Source organism: Solanum verrucosum, unplaced genomic scaffold (genome assembly GCF_900185275.1).
Source record: "Solanum verrucosum unplaced genomic scaffold, falcon-dt-bn FXZP01000273.1, whole genome shotgun sequence".
NCBI lineage: Eukaryota > Viridiplantae > Streptophyta > Magnoliopsida > Solanales > Solanaceae > Solanum > Solanum verrucosum.
Genome location: NW_026020163.1, coordinates 362092 through 381058, shown reverse-complemented (window position 1 = coordinate 381058; position 18967 = coordinate 362092). Strand labels below are relative to the sequence as shown.

At 33.8% G+C, this 18967-nt stretch overlaps 2 protein-coding genes and 1 pseudogene across 3 annotated transcripts; all 3 read left to right on the top strand.

Annotated features, from left to right (window-relative positions):
- Positions 1–73: 73 nt before the first annotated feature.
- On the top strand, positions 74–3708 carry LOC125828492 (protein PELPK1-like; annotated as a pseudogene).
- A 5399-nt stretch (positions 3709–9107) lies between these two features.
- Positions 9108–14541, top strand: LOC125828487 (uncharacterized). Its single transcript, XM_049507782.1, has 12 exons — positions 9108–9966; positions 10712–10914; positions 11002–11199; positions 11759–11830; positions 12034–12129; positions 12203–12282; positions 12402–12477; positions 12640–12850; positions 12947–13143; positions 13288–13396; positions 13530–13619; positions 13723–14541. Exons 1-12 carry the CDS (start codon positions 9447–9449, stop codon positions 14466–14468), a joined length of 2598 nt encoding a protein of 865 aa, XP_049363739.1. The 5' UTR covers positions 9108–9446; the 3' UTR covers positions 14469–14541.
- Positions 14542–15080: 539 nt separating this feature from the next.
- On the top strand, positions 15081–18636 carry LOC125828496 (probable anion transporter 5). 2 transcript variants are annotated; one of them, XM_049507792.1, is made up of 2 exons: positions 15081–15264; positions 17119–18636. In XM_049507792.1, the coding sequence occupies exon 2, from the start codon at positions 17211–17213 to the stop codon at positions 18537–18539; it is 1329 nt and encodes a 442-aa protein (XP_049363749.1). In that variant the 5' UTR covers positions 15081–15264; positions 17119–17210; the 3' UTR covers positions 18540–18636. The 2 variants fall into 2 exon arrangements, with proteins under 2 accessions (XP_049363749.1, XP_049363750.1); XM_049507793.1 differs by having other exon boundaries at positions 15103–15264; positions 17126–18636.
- The last annotated feature ends 331 nt before the right edge of the window (positions 18637–18967 follow it).

The following is an 18967-nucleotide window of genomic DNA, read 5'->3' as shown; positions in this document are numbered from 1 at the left end:
TCCATTCAAGAATACACAAGAAAAACAAAAACATAACAACTATCTAGCCTTAATTAGAATTCAAATATTCTGGATGGGTAGCCAAATGAAGAAGCAGTGGCCTCAATTTGCTTGTGCTTTGACATTTTTCTTGATTGCCACTTCTACTATGGCATACTCACCTTATTCTTATGAATCAACGGATACAACATACAATAAAGTACCAACTACAGTAGCCAAAAGTGAGGAATTCAAGGTACCCTCAGTGCCAAAGAATGATTACTACAAGAAGCCATTAGTTTCAAAAGATAACTACAAGAAAGTACCCTCAGTTCCTGAACAGGAATACAAGGTGCCCTCTGTGCCTAAACATGAATATAAGGTGTCATCTTTGCCAAAGAATGATTACTACAAGAAGCCATCAAGTCCGGAAGATAACTACAAGAAGGTGTCATATGTTCCAAAGGTACCCTCAACACCTAAACATGAATACAAGGTGCCTTCTTTGCCAAAGGATGACTATTACAAGAAACCATCAGTTCAAGAAGATAACTACAAGAAGGTGTCATCTGTTCCAGAGGTACCCTCTGTACCTAAACAAGAATACACGGTGCCTTCTTTGCCAAAGAATGGCTATTACAAGAAACCATCAGTTCCAGAAGATAACTACAAGAAGGTGTCATATGTTTCAGAGGTACCCTCAGTACCTAAACCAGAATATAAGGTGTCATTTTTGCCAAAGGATGACTATTACAAGAAACCATCAGTTTCAAAAGATAACTACAAGAAGGTGTCATTTGTTTTAGAGGTACCCTCAGCACCTAAACATGAATACAAGGTGCCTTCTTTTCCAAAGAATGACTATTACAAGAAACCATCAGTTCAAGAAGATAACTACAAGAGGGTGTCATCTGTTCCAGAGGTACCCTCAGTACCTAAACAAGAATACAAGGTGCCTTCTTTGCCAAAGAATGACTATTACAAGAAACCATCAGTTCCAGAAGATAACTACAAGAAGGTGTCATCTGTTCCAGAGATACCCTCAGTACCTAAACCAGAATACAAGGTGCCTTCTTTGCCAAAAAATGACTATTATAAGAAACCATCAGTTCCAAAAGATAACTACAAGAAGGTGTCATTTGTTCCAGAGGTACCCTCAGTACCTAAACAAGAATACAAGGTGTCTTCTTTGCCAAAGAATGACTATTACAAAAAACCAGCTCCAGAAGATAACTACAAGAAGGTCCCATCTATTCCAGAGGTACCCTTAGTGCCTAAATCAGAATACAAGGTGCCTTCTTTTCCAAAAAAATGACTACTTCAAGAAACCATCACCTTCTCCATCACCACCTCCTCCTTACTACCATGAATCATCTTCAACTCCTTCCCCATCACCACCACCTCCATATTATTAAATTTTCATCTTTCACATGTTCAACATGTTTCAAGGAAATCCCTCTTTCAGGTGAACCTACATAACCAAAATGGTTCTCATATTATGAGTTGAACGCATTCGTAATCTTTATATATATTTTTTTTCTTTTTCCGACCTTAACTTGGGTTGCAATTGTCTTGTCATTTCATTAACTTTTATTGTATTTTGTATGTTTCCACATAATTGTTCAATTGAATATTATGAGTTCAAAGGCATGATATCAAAGCTCTTTTTTTATTGAGAATTTATGTAGTTTCATCTATTCTTCCAGCAATTGTGAATTTGTTCACTTACTATATTAATAGCAAAACAATGAAATATACAATTTATGGGAGATAAGAAAATAAAGTGAACCAAATATTGAATCATTTTAATATGGGAGACAAAATATAATGTTAGACTACTTACTATAAAATGCTATGGATTTAATTAATTTCTGCACCCCTTCATATAATAAAGCAATATTTAGTGGCAATTTAAGTGCATTAGCGATTAATTGGATTACCACCTTGCGATATTAAAATTTTAGAGGCAATTATTGGTGCATTTTATGGTTATTTAGCGGTGGTTTACATGTGTTTCGCGGCGGTGTAGGTGAATTAATTAGTGGTAATTATTATTTTAATAAATAAATTATTATTTTAATTGATTTCTCCTACAATAGTCGACCAATTTGGCATTTTAATGGTCAAGTTTGGTTTTATATATTTCAACTACTCAAAAATAGAATTTTTAAAAACTATATGATATATATTTTTTAAAATCGGGACTTTTAAAATATTATGAGGAAAAATAAAAAATAGTCTTTAAGAAAAATTGATTGACTCAAAACTTGATGTAAGTAAGGTTTGATCCCGGGAAATAGATTAATCTCTCGTAGAGAACTTCTTCCCCTTAAAATGAATCATACATGATGGCAAGTTTAGATTAATCTGAATCAATAAATTCCGAATAAACAAAAATTATTAAACCAAATTAAAAAATTTAATATTTATGACATTGGAAACAATAACTTCCAATTTTTCATATTTGTATCAAAACCTAATCAAACACAAAATAATATTGTATGGTTAATGGTCCCATGATGTGAATTATAAGTCGTGCTCAAAGCATCTAAACTACATAAAACTAATGGACAATATTTGTTAGGCCGACACACGTCAACTTTCAAAATTTTATTTAATCAAATTTTCATTGTACCAATAAAAAATAAAACAAGAACAACATTCTTGGAAGTCATAAAAGTTTGGATTTAAATTATTAAATAGAGAAAATTTGTACTAATTGTTCATGGCTTCCCATTATCTCAACACCTTAGTGGAATAGAATTAACCAAAAAAAATGGAAAAATCTTATTTGAGAGAATCCAAACAAGAAGTCAACATCTTAGTTAAGCTATATAAACACCTAGTTCCTCATATTTAAAACACAAGAAAAAAATAATATAACCATCTAGCCTTAAAATACAAATCTTCTAAATGGGAAGCCAAATGAAGAAGCAATGGCCTCAATTTGCTTGTGCTTTGGCATTTTTCTTGATTGCCACATGCACTATGGCATATTCACCTTATTCTTATGAATCATCAGAGTCAACATACAATAAAGTATCAAGCACACCGGAAAAGGAAGATGAGGTGCCATCTTTACCGAAGAATGATTACTACAAGAAGCCAATAGTTTCAGAACATAACTACAAGAAAGTACCCTCAATTCCTGAACAGGAATACAAGGTGCCCTAAATGCCTAAACAGGAATACGAGTTTCCATCTTTGCCTAAGAACGATTATGACAAGAAGCCATCAATTCCACAAAATAACTACAAAAAGGTGTCATATTTTCCAAAGGTTCCCTCAGTGCCTAAAGAGGAATGCAAGGTGCCTTATGTACCAAAGAATGACTACTACAAGAAACCATCAATTCCAGATGATAACTACAAGAATGTATCATTTGCTCCAGAGGCACCCTCTGAGCCTAAACCAGAATACAAGGTGTCATCTTTGCCAAAAAATGATTACTTTAAGAAACCATCAGTTCCAGAAGATAATTACAACATGGTGTCATCTGTTCCAGAGGTACCCTTAGTACCTAAACAGGAAAACAAGGTGTCTTCTTTACCTAAGAATTAATGACTACTACAAAAAGTCATCAGTTCCCGAAGATAACTACAAGAAGGTGCCAATTGTTCCAGAGGTATCCTTAGTGCCTAAACCAGCATACAAGGTGTCGTCTTTGCCAAAAATGACTACTTCAAGAAACCGTGACCTTCTCCATCACTGCCACCTCCATATTATTAAATTTTCATCTTTCATGCTCAACATATTTCAATGAAGTCATTCCCCAACTCAACATATATAACCAAATTGGTTCTCATAGTTGAAGGCATGACATCTAAATTTGCAGTTCTTTATTCATTGTTAATTTTTTTTTCATTTGCAATTGTTTTGTCATTTAAACAGTATTTTGAAAGTTTCTAGAGAATTGTTTCAATTGAATACACCAAGTTCTTTTCATTGAGAGTTTATGTGTTTTCAATTAAATAGGATGATTAATAAAAATCTTGTATCAACACAACTATTAATTGATGACATCATCAGGAGTCAAAAAGAATAAAATCAATATTTATTATCAAAGTAACTGAATTTAATGCTATAACATCTACACACTCACAAGCCAATATATAAAATTATACTATATGATACTTTAAATTAAAATTATATATATGACGTGGGAATTAAATGCCATATAACTAACATTTGAATGCATTAACTAACAATTCCTAAACTTTATCCTATGACCAATAGAGAGAAGCAAAAACCCACAAGAAAAATAATCTTAAAATAGTACTATATATATATATATATACCTTTTAATCTGTCTATTATTTTTGGTGATAAAAGCATATTATATATATATATATATATATATATATATATGGTCCCGTGATGTGATGAATTATAAACCATAAAAGCAACAAGTACATGTAATGGACCCAACTTTCCAACTCAACTGATTATGACATCAATAATAGAGACATCATTCAAAGGTACATCTCTAATGTATAATGTCGATTCAATTGAATTCGGTATTTTTTTTAGGATATATATAGGTAGGTGCGTACCTATATAATATGGATTAAAAAATTATTAAAATCTCATTTTCTTTTGTAATAATAGCACCTGTTCAGGTCAACTTGTCCATATGATTCAATCAGTGCCTGAAGTTTTGGTGGTATAAGGAACATCGAAAAATTTATCTCAATTGATTTTTTGTGTGTTTACTTTTTTTTTCTTATATATATTTTGAATTTCAATTTAATAAAATTCTTGAGTTTATCTCTCTACTACCAAATTTGAATATTTTATAGGCCTACTATCTGCCATTAACATAATCACCGAATAACTTTGTTCATCAAAGACGCTCAAGAAGTTTGAAGAACTCATATGTTGTTTTAGTTAAAATTTTGACAAATAATTATAAAATCTGATCCTATAATTAATTACAGAAGTGTATTGAGTTCAATAACAAGAATATAAAAATAAAGTCTAGTTTAAATTTTGAATTTATTGCAAATTATTCTAAATTTAATATGGTTGGAATATATAGCATTCACTCTCTTGATGTGAATTAATTAACTTATCAAGAGTCTATAACCACAAGTATATGTAACAGACCCAACCTTCCAATTCAATTGATTTTGACATCAAATAATAAATTTCCAACAATTTTTTTATCGAACGATATCGTCCACAAATATAGTTGATATAACAGATTGAATTATACTTGCAAAGATTCACAAACTAAGGAATCAAAGTTGCACATATTTCAATTAATTTAAACTTAATAGTATGTGTTTAGCCAAATATATATTGCAATAATTTCTTCAATATTTCAAATTTTGGCCATATAGTACCAAAACCTGTTTGACGATAATTTATTTTATTTAGTCACAGTTTGAGGCTTTGAGCACGGAGATGAATTGATTGTTTATAAATCGTACAATTTTAATCAAGAAAATGATTGGTCACTTTTGTGTGACTATCAACTTGGATGCTTCATCAAAAGTTCCAGAGTGTAAATTAAAAAAAAAAAACGAAGAAGGAAGTATCTTTAAGTACATTCACCTCATATTATTTGTCTTTTATATAAGCTGCTTATTTGTTTTAGAGAAAATTAATATTCATACAATCATATTATCACTTATAATTTCGTTATTTGCCGTTTTTAATAACAATAACTACTAATAAAATGTAAAATGAGAAAAATAATAATTTTGTTTTAAACTTCAAAAATGAAAAATAAATTAAAATAACGATTTTTAAAAATTTCAATAAATAATTTAAGATGGAGAAAGTAACAACATATCGTCCTAAATGTAATGTAAGAATTTAACTCTTCTATCATTTTACTATTTTATGCCCTAGGCATGTATACAGTATACCTAATACTCTCTTTGTCCACTATTATTTATCTACTATATTAAATTAGATGGTCAGTTTTAAAAAATTAAAAGATAATTTATCATTTAATTCCTAATTTATTTTTGCAATCAATTATAATCATTTTTAATGTATATTCCAAAATATTAATTTTTTATATTCAAAAAGTAATATAGTAAATTTATCATTTTACTATATTCAAAAAGTGCTTCCCATTAAATAAGACTTTACACGACGTAAATTTAAATTATTTTTCATTTAGGAAAAAGAGGAGAAAAAAAGAACGTGAGGTTGGGTGGGTTGAAGGGGAATATTCATAGAGTTGATGACAACTAGCAAGAAAGTTTGGAATTATAAAAAGAGGAAAGGTAAAAAAGGACTAAAAAATGAATTGAAAGTACACCTCTAATATACTTCTTTATAAGTATTGATTTAAATAAATTATTCGCAATATGATTAGGAAGACATTTTATCACATTGTATACTTTTATTTATTCATGAAGCTATTTTCCTCCACTATTAATATATTTTGATTTATCATAAAATATTATTGATCTTAGTATTTTGATTACTAATTTCACTTTTTTAAAGCGTGACTTAATTTTATATTTTGTTTTTCTATTTTCTACAATCTAATGTTTTATATTTAGTTTTTCTACTTTCTGCAATCTATTATTTTATATTTTGTCTTTTCACTTTCTACGATCTAATCTTTTGTATTTAGTCTTTCCACTTTCTTGACTCTAATATTTTATATTTAATATTTAATTTCTACTTTTTACAATCTAATATTTTATATTTAATCTTTCTACTTCTACAATCTTATATATATATATATATATATATCCTCTGATTTTTGGCTTACTTAGTTTATTACATTATTAACTTACTAAGAAAAAACATGTAAATAAAATTCAGAAGCAAGGAATCTCATTTACTTCCTGACTTAAAATCGGATTTGTCTCGATTTTGTTACAATATTGGGCAGTTTTCCTCGAAATAGGAATATGAAATTCACGGGTGATCACTTTAGTCCAATTCACAAATCACAAGATAACATAAAACAATGAAAATAATGCCAAAAATTCCCACCCACCCACATCTCCCCAACAAATATATATATATATATGAAAAACATTTAAGCTATTATGAATCTATCAAGTAATTTATTTTTCTTCAAAATATTAAAAAAATCTGCTACATCCTTTTTTCTTACACTACTGATAAAGTTATTACTTGGTGCACAAAGATCACCGTAATTAAAATTTCTTTCTTGATCATGATTATGATTATGATAATTATTATAAATAAATAATATAAAGTAAAGATATCAGAGCAAAGTATATAGAGAGATAATAGATATACTATTCAACTTTTGGAACTAATATATGAATACATTGAATTGACTTCTTATTCTAGAAAAATGAACCCTGAGGGGTAGCTCAGCTGGTAAAGGCCTGGGACAAAGTCCTTCAGGTCGCCGGTTCGAGCCCCAGCAGGGCCACTGGAGGCATTACAAACCGGCCGCGTCTCCAGGGCCCCGTGGAACTAACCGTGATGGACCCGCCTTGAAACAGCGGGACCCGGTGGGTACAGCTAGTCGGGTTCGCAAAGCGACGCCCGGAAACCACGGTAAAAAAAAAAAAAAAAAAAAAAAAAATTCTAGAAAAATGAAAGTTGTGGGGTAAGTTGCCTGATTGTGCAAGATATTTAATTACATGCTTCTTCAATTATAAGTTTATTCAAATGCATGCTTATTCGAGTGTAAGTTTATCGAATAGCATATATACCTATTCAATTGCAAGCTTATTCAATATTAATTGTTGTTATTTTAATGTGTTCAATCATTATATTTTTAATATAAAATAATATTACAATTATAAGCTCAAACTTTAATATTTATTAGAATTTTAGCTAGTACTTGTATTTCGTATAAAAATATTTGATTTAGTTGAATCATGGAGTCTAATGTTAGATCAAAAATAATATTTTTTATTTTTTTTAGTTTCCCACCCGATGTTCGGAGCCCACATTAGAGCTTCGACTAAATTCGGATCGCGCTTTACAGGGCCCATTCGGGGATGGCGCTCCCAACAAAATTTTCTCCTTACCCAGGGCTCGAACCCGAGACCTCTGGTTAAGGGTGAAGCACTCCCACCACCAGATAATTATACCTTGCTTTAAGTGACTTAGATTCATCTTTTTTTCTTGCTAGATATGTATATATAGACGATATAAGCAAAATGAAGATATTGAGTATAAATATTGTGATGAATGATAGATTTTATAACCAGACTCATTTTTAATCTCCTATTTTTTTCCTCTTATTGATTACTTTTTAAAAAAGCCAAAAATAATAGACTGTCTCTTTTTTAACCGATAAAAAAAATATAAAGAACAATATTCGATTGAACAATCCTTTTTTATCCGTGAAAAAATATACTTTGAAATTTTCGATCGATGCATATGAAGTACGAAGGAAAGACATCATTTTAGCTTTCTTTTTATTTATTGAACATGAATTAAAGAGAAAATATTTATTTAAAAGAAATTAACATTTTAAATAGTAAAAAATAATAAATAAAGATATGATTAAAACAGTCCAGAGGGACTATCTAGCAAATTTAAGAAGATATAACCACTTTAATGTAAGATCATAATATTAATAACTATTTTCTTTATTTGCCCCAAATTTTGTATTGAGTCAAAAATTACGTTACATCATCAATAATTATTTTCTGTATTTGGTTCAAATTTCGTATTCAGTCAAAAATTAAGTTACAATATTAATAACTCTTTTCTTTATTTGCCTCAAATTTAGTATTCAGTCAAATTAAGACATTATTTGATGTTTAAATTTGTTAGAAAATCTTGGCACCACTACCTAAATTAACTCCAACAACTCATCCATGATTCTCTTCTGTCAATATCTATATTTTACTGACCCTTTGATTTTGTATATTATATATGTATATATCTATATATATGTTGATAATTTTACCCATCAATATCTTATCTTTTTTTGTCTTAGCTTAAACTCCATTCCTTTTTTGTCTTATTGTTTAAGCTCCAAGAGCATTTTATTTGTGAAAGTTCAGTTTTGGAGTATAATAATTTTGATTTTAATGTGTCTTATTGTTTTATTTTGCTCATTTCTGTAATGGGGTTTTAATTTTCTTGTTTTTTTATGCTCCTATATATTTTTTTGCTTTCACTAGTGACAAAAAAATATCTATAGTTTGCGGATTATATTTTGTTATACAATAAAAACCAATTCTTGCCTTTCACGGGACTCTGGTATTTAGTTGGTTCAATTGTCAACATTCTTTATTCATTGATTGCTATAAATTGGTGGGGTTTGGTTTTGCTCTCTTAATATTCTAGAAAAAAAATAAAGATTGATTTTTTTTTGTTCTAATGTTCTTTAAAGGTACAATCTTTATGAATTTTGAGGTTTGAATGAGCTTGTGGGGTTCATTGTTTTAATCAAAATGAAGTCTTTTGTTCATTAAAGGTACATTTTTTATTGAAATTTGAGCTTTTCTTTAGAGTTTACAACTTTTTTGATTCATTGGGGGTTCATTTTTTTGATAAAGATGAAATCTTTAGTGTTCTTGAAAGTGTGGGGTGTGGTGTTTTTTGTTATGTTATGTGGGGGTGTTTTGAGTAAGGAGTGTACTAACGTTCCTACTCAATTATCATCACATAGTCTAAGATATGAGTTGTTATCTTCAAAGAATGAATCTTGGAGAGAAGAGATGTTTTCTCATTATCATTTGACTCCTACCGATGATTCAGCTTGGAGTAATTTGCATCCTAGGAAGATGTTGAGGGAGGAAGAGGAATTTGATTGGGTGATGATGTATAGAAAGATTAAGAATTCTGGTGGTGTTAAAGGGATTGATGGTTTGTTGAATGAAGTTTCACTTCATGATGTGAGATTAGAACCAAATTCAATGCATGGAATAGCTCAACAGACTAATTTGGAGTATTTGTTGATGTTGGATGTTGATAGTTTGGTATGGAGTTTTAGGAAAACTGCTGGTTTGGAGACTCCTGGTGATCCATATGGAGGCTGGGAGGCTCCGGGTGTCGAGCTTCGCGGTCATTTTGTAGGTTAGTCCTGTTTTTTTACACCTTTCTGTATTTTTTGAGTAAATCTTGTTCAGGGTTAATTTCACGTATGGTCACTTGTGATGTACTCATTAGTTGTTGTTCTTGTAGAATTCATTGCCATGTATGACTTTTGTTTTGCCTGAAAAACTACAGTTTTATTGAGCAACTTGAAATCGAAAATATGGCTCAAATCAATATTTACCAAAGATTTGTTAAATTGCTTCCCCTGCATTCCTCCTTTGTACTCATTTAAGAACAATGTATTGCGACTAGTTTCTGTTGATGTCCTGAAAATGTGATTCTATAAAATGGCTTGCTAGAATCTTTTACTCCCTCGGTCCCAATTTAAGTGTCTTAGTTGCCTGGGCACGGAGTTTAAGAAATTAAAGGAGACTTTTGAATCTTGTGGATTTAAAGATGTGTTTAGTCCTTTAAATCTTGTGGTCTTAAACTTGCCATGTAGAATGTTGGAAATGAGCTTTAACGAAGAAGTGGAAATTCATATAGCCAAGCCCAACTTGTTTGGGCCTGAGGCGTAGTTGTTGTTGTATCAATTTCTAATACTGAACTAATGACCAGAATACAGTAGCATGTTTAATTGGTTTCCCTTTACTTGTTGCCTCTCAGTATGTTTACTTTCCGACCATTTAAGATGAGTTTTTGGCGTTTGTACTTCATTCAATTATACGTGCTCGTATTCGTGTATGATTTATTTATTTACTGACGTTAACTGTAACTTGAAAAGGTCATTACCTTAGTGCCTCAGCATATATGTGGGCTAGCACACACAACGACAGCCTCAAACAGAAAATGTCTGCTGTTGTTTCTGCACTTTCTACCTGTCAGGAGACAATGGGCTCGGGATATCTATCCGCTTTTCCATCTGAGCTTTTTGACCGCTTTGAAGCTATAAAACCAGTATGGGCACCATACTACACAATTCACAAGGTGAAGTAAACTAACTTGTTAAAAAATCTTGTATCTCCATCTGTTTTTGTTCTTGAATAAGCGGGCTTATTTCGTTGGATTTTACAGATATTGGCTGGTCTCTTGGACCAGTATATGGTAGCTGGTAATGATCAAGCTTTGAAAATGACTACATGGATGGCCGAGTACTTCTATAATCGAGTGCAAAATGTGATAACAAAGTATACCATTGAACGACACTGGCTATCCTTGAATGAAGAAACTGGTGGCATGAATGATGTTCTTTATAAGTTATACAGTATAACGGTATGTATATTATGTCAAATGAACTGCCTTACAATTTTTAATCTTTCTAGTTTCTGTTGTATAATTTCTGTTCCAGTTGATGTCGACGTCACATATGAGCACACGTGAACTGATTTCTTGTTTGGAATTCTCAATTAAACTTGAATTAGATACAAATGTATGTGAATTTAGGGCAGGAATCTGTATATTTGTTCTTCTTTACATTTGCATTTTTTGTATTCTGCTCCTTGTGTCCCGTTACTTCTTTTTCCGAACTGCTTTGGACTGTTTTTCCTTGATTTGGGAGTCTATCGGAAATAGCCTCTCTACCTCTGCGGTAGGGGGTAAGGTCTGCGTACATCTACCCTCCCCGAATCCCATTTTATGGGATACACTGGATACGTTGTTGTTGTTGGATTCTGCACTTGTGTGTCAAATGTAATGCCTATCGGACCAATGATAAAGATTACATATTTTCGTTTATGTCCGATTTTCTTTGCGACAGAGAATCTTACAAAGCGAATATATGTATACAACTCAATTATCCTGACTTAACACTTCCCTTTTATTGGTTTTGCAGGGCAATTCAAAGCATTTACTGCTGGCTCATCTTTTTGACAAACCATGCTTTCTAGGACTCTTAGCTTTAAAGGTGTAAATCGCACTTCTCCGCGAATTCTAATTCACTGGCTCACATAAAAATGTTGCTTTTAGTGGTTATCCTAATTACCATTCTGTAAAACTCAACTGGATGTGTTATAATAATCAACATATCAAAGAAAGAGTACTTAATTGTTTCGTCTAGAGGAGACGATCCATTTCTTTCCCATTTCCTAATATCTTTTATTACAACAGGCTGATGATATATCAGGTTTTCATGCCAATACACACATCCCAGTTGTTGTTGGATCTCAAATGCGCTATGAAATTACTGGGGATCCCCTATACAAGGTAAATTGATTTGCTTTTCAAGTTGTTGGACAGGAGGTTCGATCTTCTTAAGTTATTGAACTTTGTTTGACAGGAAATCGGGATGTACTTTATGGATATCGTCAATTCTTCCCACAGCTATGCAACTGGTGGGACATCAGTCGGTGAGTTTTGGTAAGAGCCAATCCAAGAAATTTAACTTAATTGATGCATCAGTTTTGTTTCATGTTTGATTAAGTATACTTCTTATATGCACAAAATTAGCTCCTCTTTGACATTCTGATCCTTTTCAGGTCCGATCCAAAGCGGTTGGCAAGCACACTACAAACCGAGAATGAGGAATCCTGTACAACCTATAACATGCTGAAGGTGTGTTATAAGATTTTGTCTATTTAGAAATGAAAACTTTCATAGGTTCATTTCTCAGTGAAATGAGAAATAGAGAAAGGAGCTAAAGTACTATTGCAGTTTATATTTGTTCATAGGTGAAGAACGAAGTGATGTAAGTATTTTTGTTTGATATCTCTATAGGTTTCCCGACACCTATTCAGATGGACCAAAGAAATGGCATATGCTGATTACTATGAACGAGCGTTAACAAATGGTGTACTCGGCATCCAAAGGGGAACAGATCCTGGAGTTATGATATATATGCTTCCTCTTGGTCGTGGCAAATCCAAGGCTCGGAGCTACCACAATTGGGGAACACAGTTCAATTCCTTTTGGTGCTGTTATGGGACAGGTGATTTTCTGACCTTCCGAGTTTACCTTAAAGATTCGTAACCTATGAAAACCTGTAATGATTTTAACATTTGGTTTCCCTTTGTGTCCTTTAAAGGAATTGAATCGTTCTCCAAGTTGGGAGATTCTATATATTTCGAAGAGAAAGGGAATTCTCCAGGCCTCTACATTATCCAGTATATACCTAGCTCTCTTGATTGGAAATCTGGACAGGTCTTGGTGAGTCAGAAAATCGAGCCTGTTGTTTCATGGGATAATCGCCTCCGAGTGACAATTACAATATCTTCAAATGGGGTACGTGTTCATTCTCTCATGTTTATCTTCAAATTATTGCCGAATTTCATTTTCATCTAGCTGATCAAATAGCATGTAGGACAACTTACCATGAGTATCGTCTTTTGAACGATCAATAGATTATATTCTGTATGTTTCTTTCAGCATTCAAGTGGTGCAGCGTCTACGTTGAACTTGAGAATACCGAGCTGGACACATTCAAGTGGCGCAAAGGCAACCTTGAATGGAAATGATTTGTCTCTACCAACACCAGGTGTGACATTTTCTTTCATCTGATGCCTCTTTATTATCATCAAATCATTCTCTCTGCCTAGTTATGGTCTTTGTATAATTGATAACCTTAAAGAAAGAGTTTTATGGCGTTTCGTTTCTACTTGTTGATGCAGGTAATTTCCTGGCTATAACCAAAACTTGGGGTCAAGGCGACAAAATCACTCTCGAGCTACCCATGATTCTTAGAACTGAGGCCATACAAGGTACTTCTTTTGTGTGTTTCTACTACTCTTATCAGTTTTTCGTGTGGAGAAGACATCTCACAGTTGTGTTATAGCTAAAAGAAATTCTTGTGTGATGCTTCAGATGACCGTCCTGAATATGCATCCGTTCAGGCAATTCTTTATGGTCCATACCTTCTTGCTGGTCATTCAAGTGGTGATTGGGACATCGAAACAAAATCAACCACTGCTCTTTCGGACTTGATCACTCCCGTCCCAGCTGACTATAATTCTGATTTGATATCTCTGATGCAAGAATCCGGTAACTCAACATTCGTTCTGACAAACTCTAATCAGTCCATTCAAATGGAGAAGTACCCTGAAGCTGGAACAGATGCTGCTGTTAGCGGTACGTTCAGACTCATTTCACTCGACAAATCATCTGTCAAGCCTTCACAACAAAAAGATATCATTGGAAAACAAGTCATGTTAGAGCTCTTTGATCTCCCTGGATTGTTCATTTCTCATCAAGGACAAGAACAAAGTCTCGGGGTTGCAGCCTCCTCAGATGATGGTGGTTCCTTATTCCGTTTGACAGCTGGATTGGACGGGAAGGACAATACAGTTTCTCTCGAGTCTGAAGCAGAGAAAGGGTGTTTCATCTATAGCAATGTGGACTACCAATCGAGTTCAACTGTCAAGCTTAGCTGCAACTCGAAGTCCTCGGATGCTGGATTCAAACAAGCATCAAGTTTTAAACTGGGAAATGGCATTAGTGAGTATCATCCTATCAGTTTCGTGGCGAAAGGGGCAAAGAGAAACTTCATTTTGTCACCATTGCTTAGCTTTAGAGATGAATCTTATACTGTGTATTTCAACATTCAATCATAGAGAATGTTGCAGATCACAATAATAAATTCAAATATTTTCCTACAATCATGAAAATTGTTGTTTACTTGTCTAATGTCTTGATTTAGAGATATGAGATTTGACTAATCTCGAGTATTATAGAATCCTTAATTTATCCTAACAAAAGAGTATTGAGTATCTGACTGCAAATCGCTAAGCAAAATTAAACTGGTTTGAAATTGAAACGTAGTTGATTGATTGATTCGTGATGAAAATTGCTTATAGACAAATGCAGATAGTCAAAATGCAAAGTGTTTATCAATATGACAATAAAGATGAGTGCAAGTAAGGGATGCTACTTGTAAATTGTAATACAATTAAAAAGATATGTAATTTTTGCTCCGAACAGACTTAAATCATGTTAGTTATAAACGAACAAATCATAAATATGTAAGATGAATGGACATTTTTGGCTCAATAAAAAACGAGAAATAATTAAATCAAACTATTATCATATGATAAAATTATAATGAATTTCACGTATTTAAATGGCATAACCCCTTTGCCTATTTGTAAAAAATAAAAAAATAGAGTCCTGCACTCGTAAACCTCTCTTTGTCAACTCTGGGTACCTAAAAAAAAAACTCTGGGAACCTAAGACTTAGCCCCCCACCAGACCTTCCCCAGTCTCTTCTTTATCTAGAAAACCCCTCTCTTCACAATGCTGTTTGAATTAACAATTAAGATTTTGGCCATGGAGGTGACAGTGATTTCTTGATCTTCAGTGAAGTGTTCGTGTTCTTGCAAATACCCAGTGTCAAGTTTCTTCTGATTTGTGGTAAAATTTTAAGCTTGATGGTGTTTTATACATTTTTGAAGTAATCTTTTTGTGTTTTGAGCTTGTGGGTATTGTGAATTTCTGTTTAATTTGATAAATGGGGTTTCTTTTTCATAGATTTTAAGGTTTTTGGGGGACTTTTCGTTGACCGATTGAGAGGTTGGTAGTAAAGATGCGATCTTTGTCATTGTTTCACTTTCTGTTCTTGTTTAGTAACTTCTATTTATTGTTTTAAAACTGGATTTATATAGCTGAATTGATTGATATTTTGATAAGAGTTGACAACAAAAACATATTTTCTTGCTTCTCACATGATGCTGAAAATGGGAATAGGGTGGGGGTGGGGTGGGGGTTAGATTGTTGTTAGAGCGTTGTCCCACATTAGTTGAAGGAATATGGTGTTTGCAATCCTTAACTCGTGAGCTGAATTTTGGAATTGAGTTAGATGTAAGCTCCAGAGTGAGATGCTGGAAATGGGAATGGGGGTAGGACTATGGTGTTTGCAATCCTTATCTCGTGAGTTGAATTTTGGAGTTGACTATAGATGCAAGCTCCAGAGCGAGATGCTGGAAATGGGAATGGGGGTAAGATTCTTGTTAGAGTGTGTCACATTAGTTGAAGGAACATGGTGTTTGCAATCCTTAACGCGTGAGCTGAATTTTGGAGTTGAGTAAGATGCAAGCTCCAGAGCGAGATGTTGGAAATGGGAATTAGATTCTTGTTAGAGCGTTCCACATTAGTTGAAGGAATATGTTGTTTGCATCCTTAACTCATGAGCTAAATTTTGGAGTTGAGTTAGATGCAAGCTCCAGAGTGAGATGCTGGAAATGGGAATGGGGGTAAGATTCTTGTTGTGTATTTTGGACTATTCCTAGCTGTGTATTTTGGACTATACGAGGGAAAGGAATTTGAGGTGTTTTGAAGGGCAAAACTACTTCTATCCGGATTTTGAAGTTTTAATAGTTAAGTAATTCCACTACATGTTGTAATTTGGTGGAGATGTATAATGAAGGAAAATTGGTAGATTTTATTTACTCGCTGCAAATATGAGCTTCATTGTAATGTTTTAACAGTAGAACAATTCTCGGTGCTGAAACCATATGAAAAGTCTTTACTTGCTTTAAAAATAAAAAGAAGGGTTTGAAGTTTTGAGTAGGAAAATCAAAAACTTGGAGAAACTTATGGTTGGCGATATGTTAAAGCAATCTCTAGCAATGCTAAGGATATAGTTAAATGAATTTTAGATTAGCAGGTGTGACTTTCTGTGGTAGTTATATTCTTGCGACAGCCAATTCTCTGACATCCTTCTATAAAGTGATCAAATCTGCTTCTGTCCATTAGTTATTTGAGGAATTCGTAAACCTCTGAAACTTCAGATAAAGGCTACTTCTTAAAATAATTTGCGTCATTCAGAACCCTTGCAACTGTTTGTAATATCTGAAACTATGTTGCTCATTCATCAAAAATGTTAATAGGTGCATTTCGGATCCTCCAAAAGTAGTGCATTTTTGGAGGATCTGTTACGTGTGCAACAACATTTTTGAAGAGTCCGAGCAACATACATCTGAACAATGTTGTCTTAGATTCTTGGATTTGAAAGTCTAAATTTTGCAGTAAAAGTTGTTTCTTTGATGTGATATTGTTGAGTTGAAATGCAACATCTGAGTTATACCATTTGTTTTCAGTTGCATTTTCCCTACCTTCCGTGCTTTTCTCCCTTGTTTCCAGTATTACCCTGTTTGGAATATCTTTGAGTTGCTTTTGCGTGATTTACTACAAATGTTTGATATCTATATGGTTAAATTTTTACTAAAATGAGATGTTTTGATCTGACTCTTTCTTTCTGTCAATTAGTTTCAAGCCTGCTAAACATCACTGTTTAGTGGATTACTCAACAGAAATTCAAGTCATCTAGTGTATGGCTTGCATTTACAAACTAGCATATAATGGGCAGCAGTCGATTTCCAAGGCGCTATTTAATTGTATTTTTGATGTTCATCTGCACTTCTGTCTGCTACATAGAGCGGGTGGGCTTCTCTATTGCGTATACTACTGCTGCTGATGCTGCAGGAGTAAATCAGAGCAGCAAAGGTGTGATTTTGTCGACCTTTTACTATGGATATGCATGCTCACAAGTACCTGGTGGTTGGGCAGCTCAAAAGATTGGTGGACGGCGTGTCCTCCTCCTTTCTTTTCTCTTATGGTCTTTGACATGTGCTTTTGTACCACTTGACCCAAACCGAACAATTGTCCTGGTAATAGCCCGTTTGCTCGTTGGTGTGGCCCAAGGTTTCATTTTTCCGTCCATCCACACTGTCCTTGCACAGTGGGTACCGCCGCATGAAAGATCAAGATCTGTTTCCTTTACAACTTCCGGAATGTACTTGGGTGCAGCCATGGGAATGCTTATGCTTCCTAGTCTGGTGAAGTATAGGGGTCCGCAGTCTGTATTTCTTGCTGAAGCAGCTTTAGGTGCAATGTGGTCTCTACTCTGGTTCAGTTATGCGGCTGATCCACCTCGTTCTGAGCATCCAAAAGCAACTGCGTCTGGCTTTGGGGAAACCCTGCTGCCGCTCAGAGGGAGTTCAAAGTTGAAAGCAGAGAATGGAGTACATCCCACCAAAACTCCAACAATCCCATGGAAACGAATTGTCACGAGCTTACCAGTTTGGGCAATTGTTGTGAATAATTTCACCTTTCATTATGCACTTTACGTGCTCATGAACTGGCTTCCGACATACTTTGAATTGGGTCTCCAGATCAGCCTTCAAGAAATGGGCTCTTCCAAGATGATGCCCTACTTAAACATGTTTCTATTCTCAAATATTGGCGGAGTAATCGCAGATCACTTTGTCACTAGGAGAATCTTGTCTATAACTAAAACCAGAAAACTTTTAAACACAGTGGGTTTCATCGTAGCTTCTCTTGCATTGATGGCTCTTCCTTACTTTAGAACACCTGGCGGGGCTCTGTTCTGTTCCTCCGTGGCCCTTGGTTTCTTAGCATTAGGAAGAGCCGGTTTTGCAGTCAATCACATGGATATTGCTCCAAGGTATGCTGGAATTATTATGGGAGTTTCAAATACAGCTGGTACACTAGCTGGCATTGTTGGAGTTGATCTCACTGGTCGACTACTTGAAGCTGCTAAAGAGGCCCAGTTGGATCTTACCAGTCCAGAAAGCTGGACGTCAGTATTCTTCATTCCAGGGCTGCTCTGCATTTTCAGCTCTTTTGTATTTCTAGTACTATCAACAGGGGAGAGAATTTTCGACTAAGGTTTTGTGCAGGTATATCGTTGTTTTATCTTTCTTATTCTTGGAAGAAGCAGTTCAATGAGGAAGTATACATAGTCTAGGATTTGCAGTTCAAATTCGAAGATTGTCATCAATAGTAAGTAGCTACTGAGGTCATTCTTACATTTTTAACCTGAGTTCTCATATGGTTCTATCTGCATACATTTGTAGCTTAATCGAATGATTCTTCAGTATTTTCGAGATGTTGTTCTTGGCTAAGCTCTTATTAATAAATGTAATGTTCATCCTATTTCAATGCAAATTTCAGAAAGTAGTTCATGTATCATAGGGAAAATAAAATGCTCAGCTACTTCCATTTTTGGTGTTGCTGAACTGTAATATCTAAATTTGTATCACTAGTTGAAGAATTGAGCTCCTGTTTTGACACTACACTCTTGTTCTGTACTTTG

Bases quoted from the DNA above. Each gene is read 5' to 3' on its own strand.
- LOC125828487 (XM_049507782.1), top strand. From the start codon at position 9,447: ATGAAATCTTTAGTGTTCTTGAAAGTGTGGGGTGTGGTGTTTTTTGTT. The intron at 12,130-12,202 runs GTAAATTGATTT...TTTGTTTGACAG, and splicing joins CTGGGGATCCCCTATACAAG to GAAATCGGGATGTACTTTAT. The intron at 13,620-13,722 runs GTACTTCTTTTG...GTGATGCTTCAG, and splicing joins TAGAACTGAGGCCATACAAG to ATGACCGTCCTGAATATGCA.
- LOC125828496 (XM_049507792.1), top strand. From the start codon at position 17,211: ATGGGCAGCAGTCGATTTCCAAGGCGCTATTTAATTGTATTTTTGATG.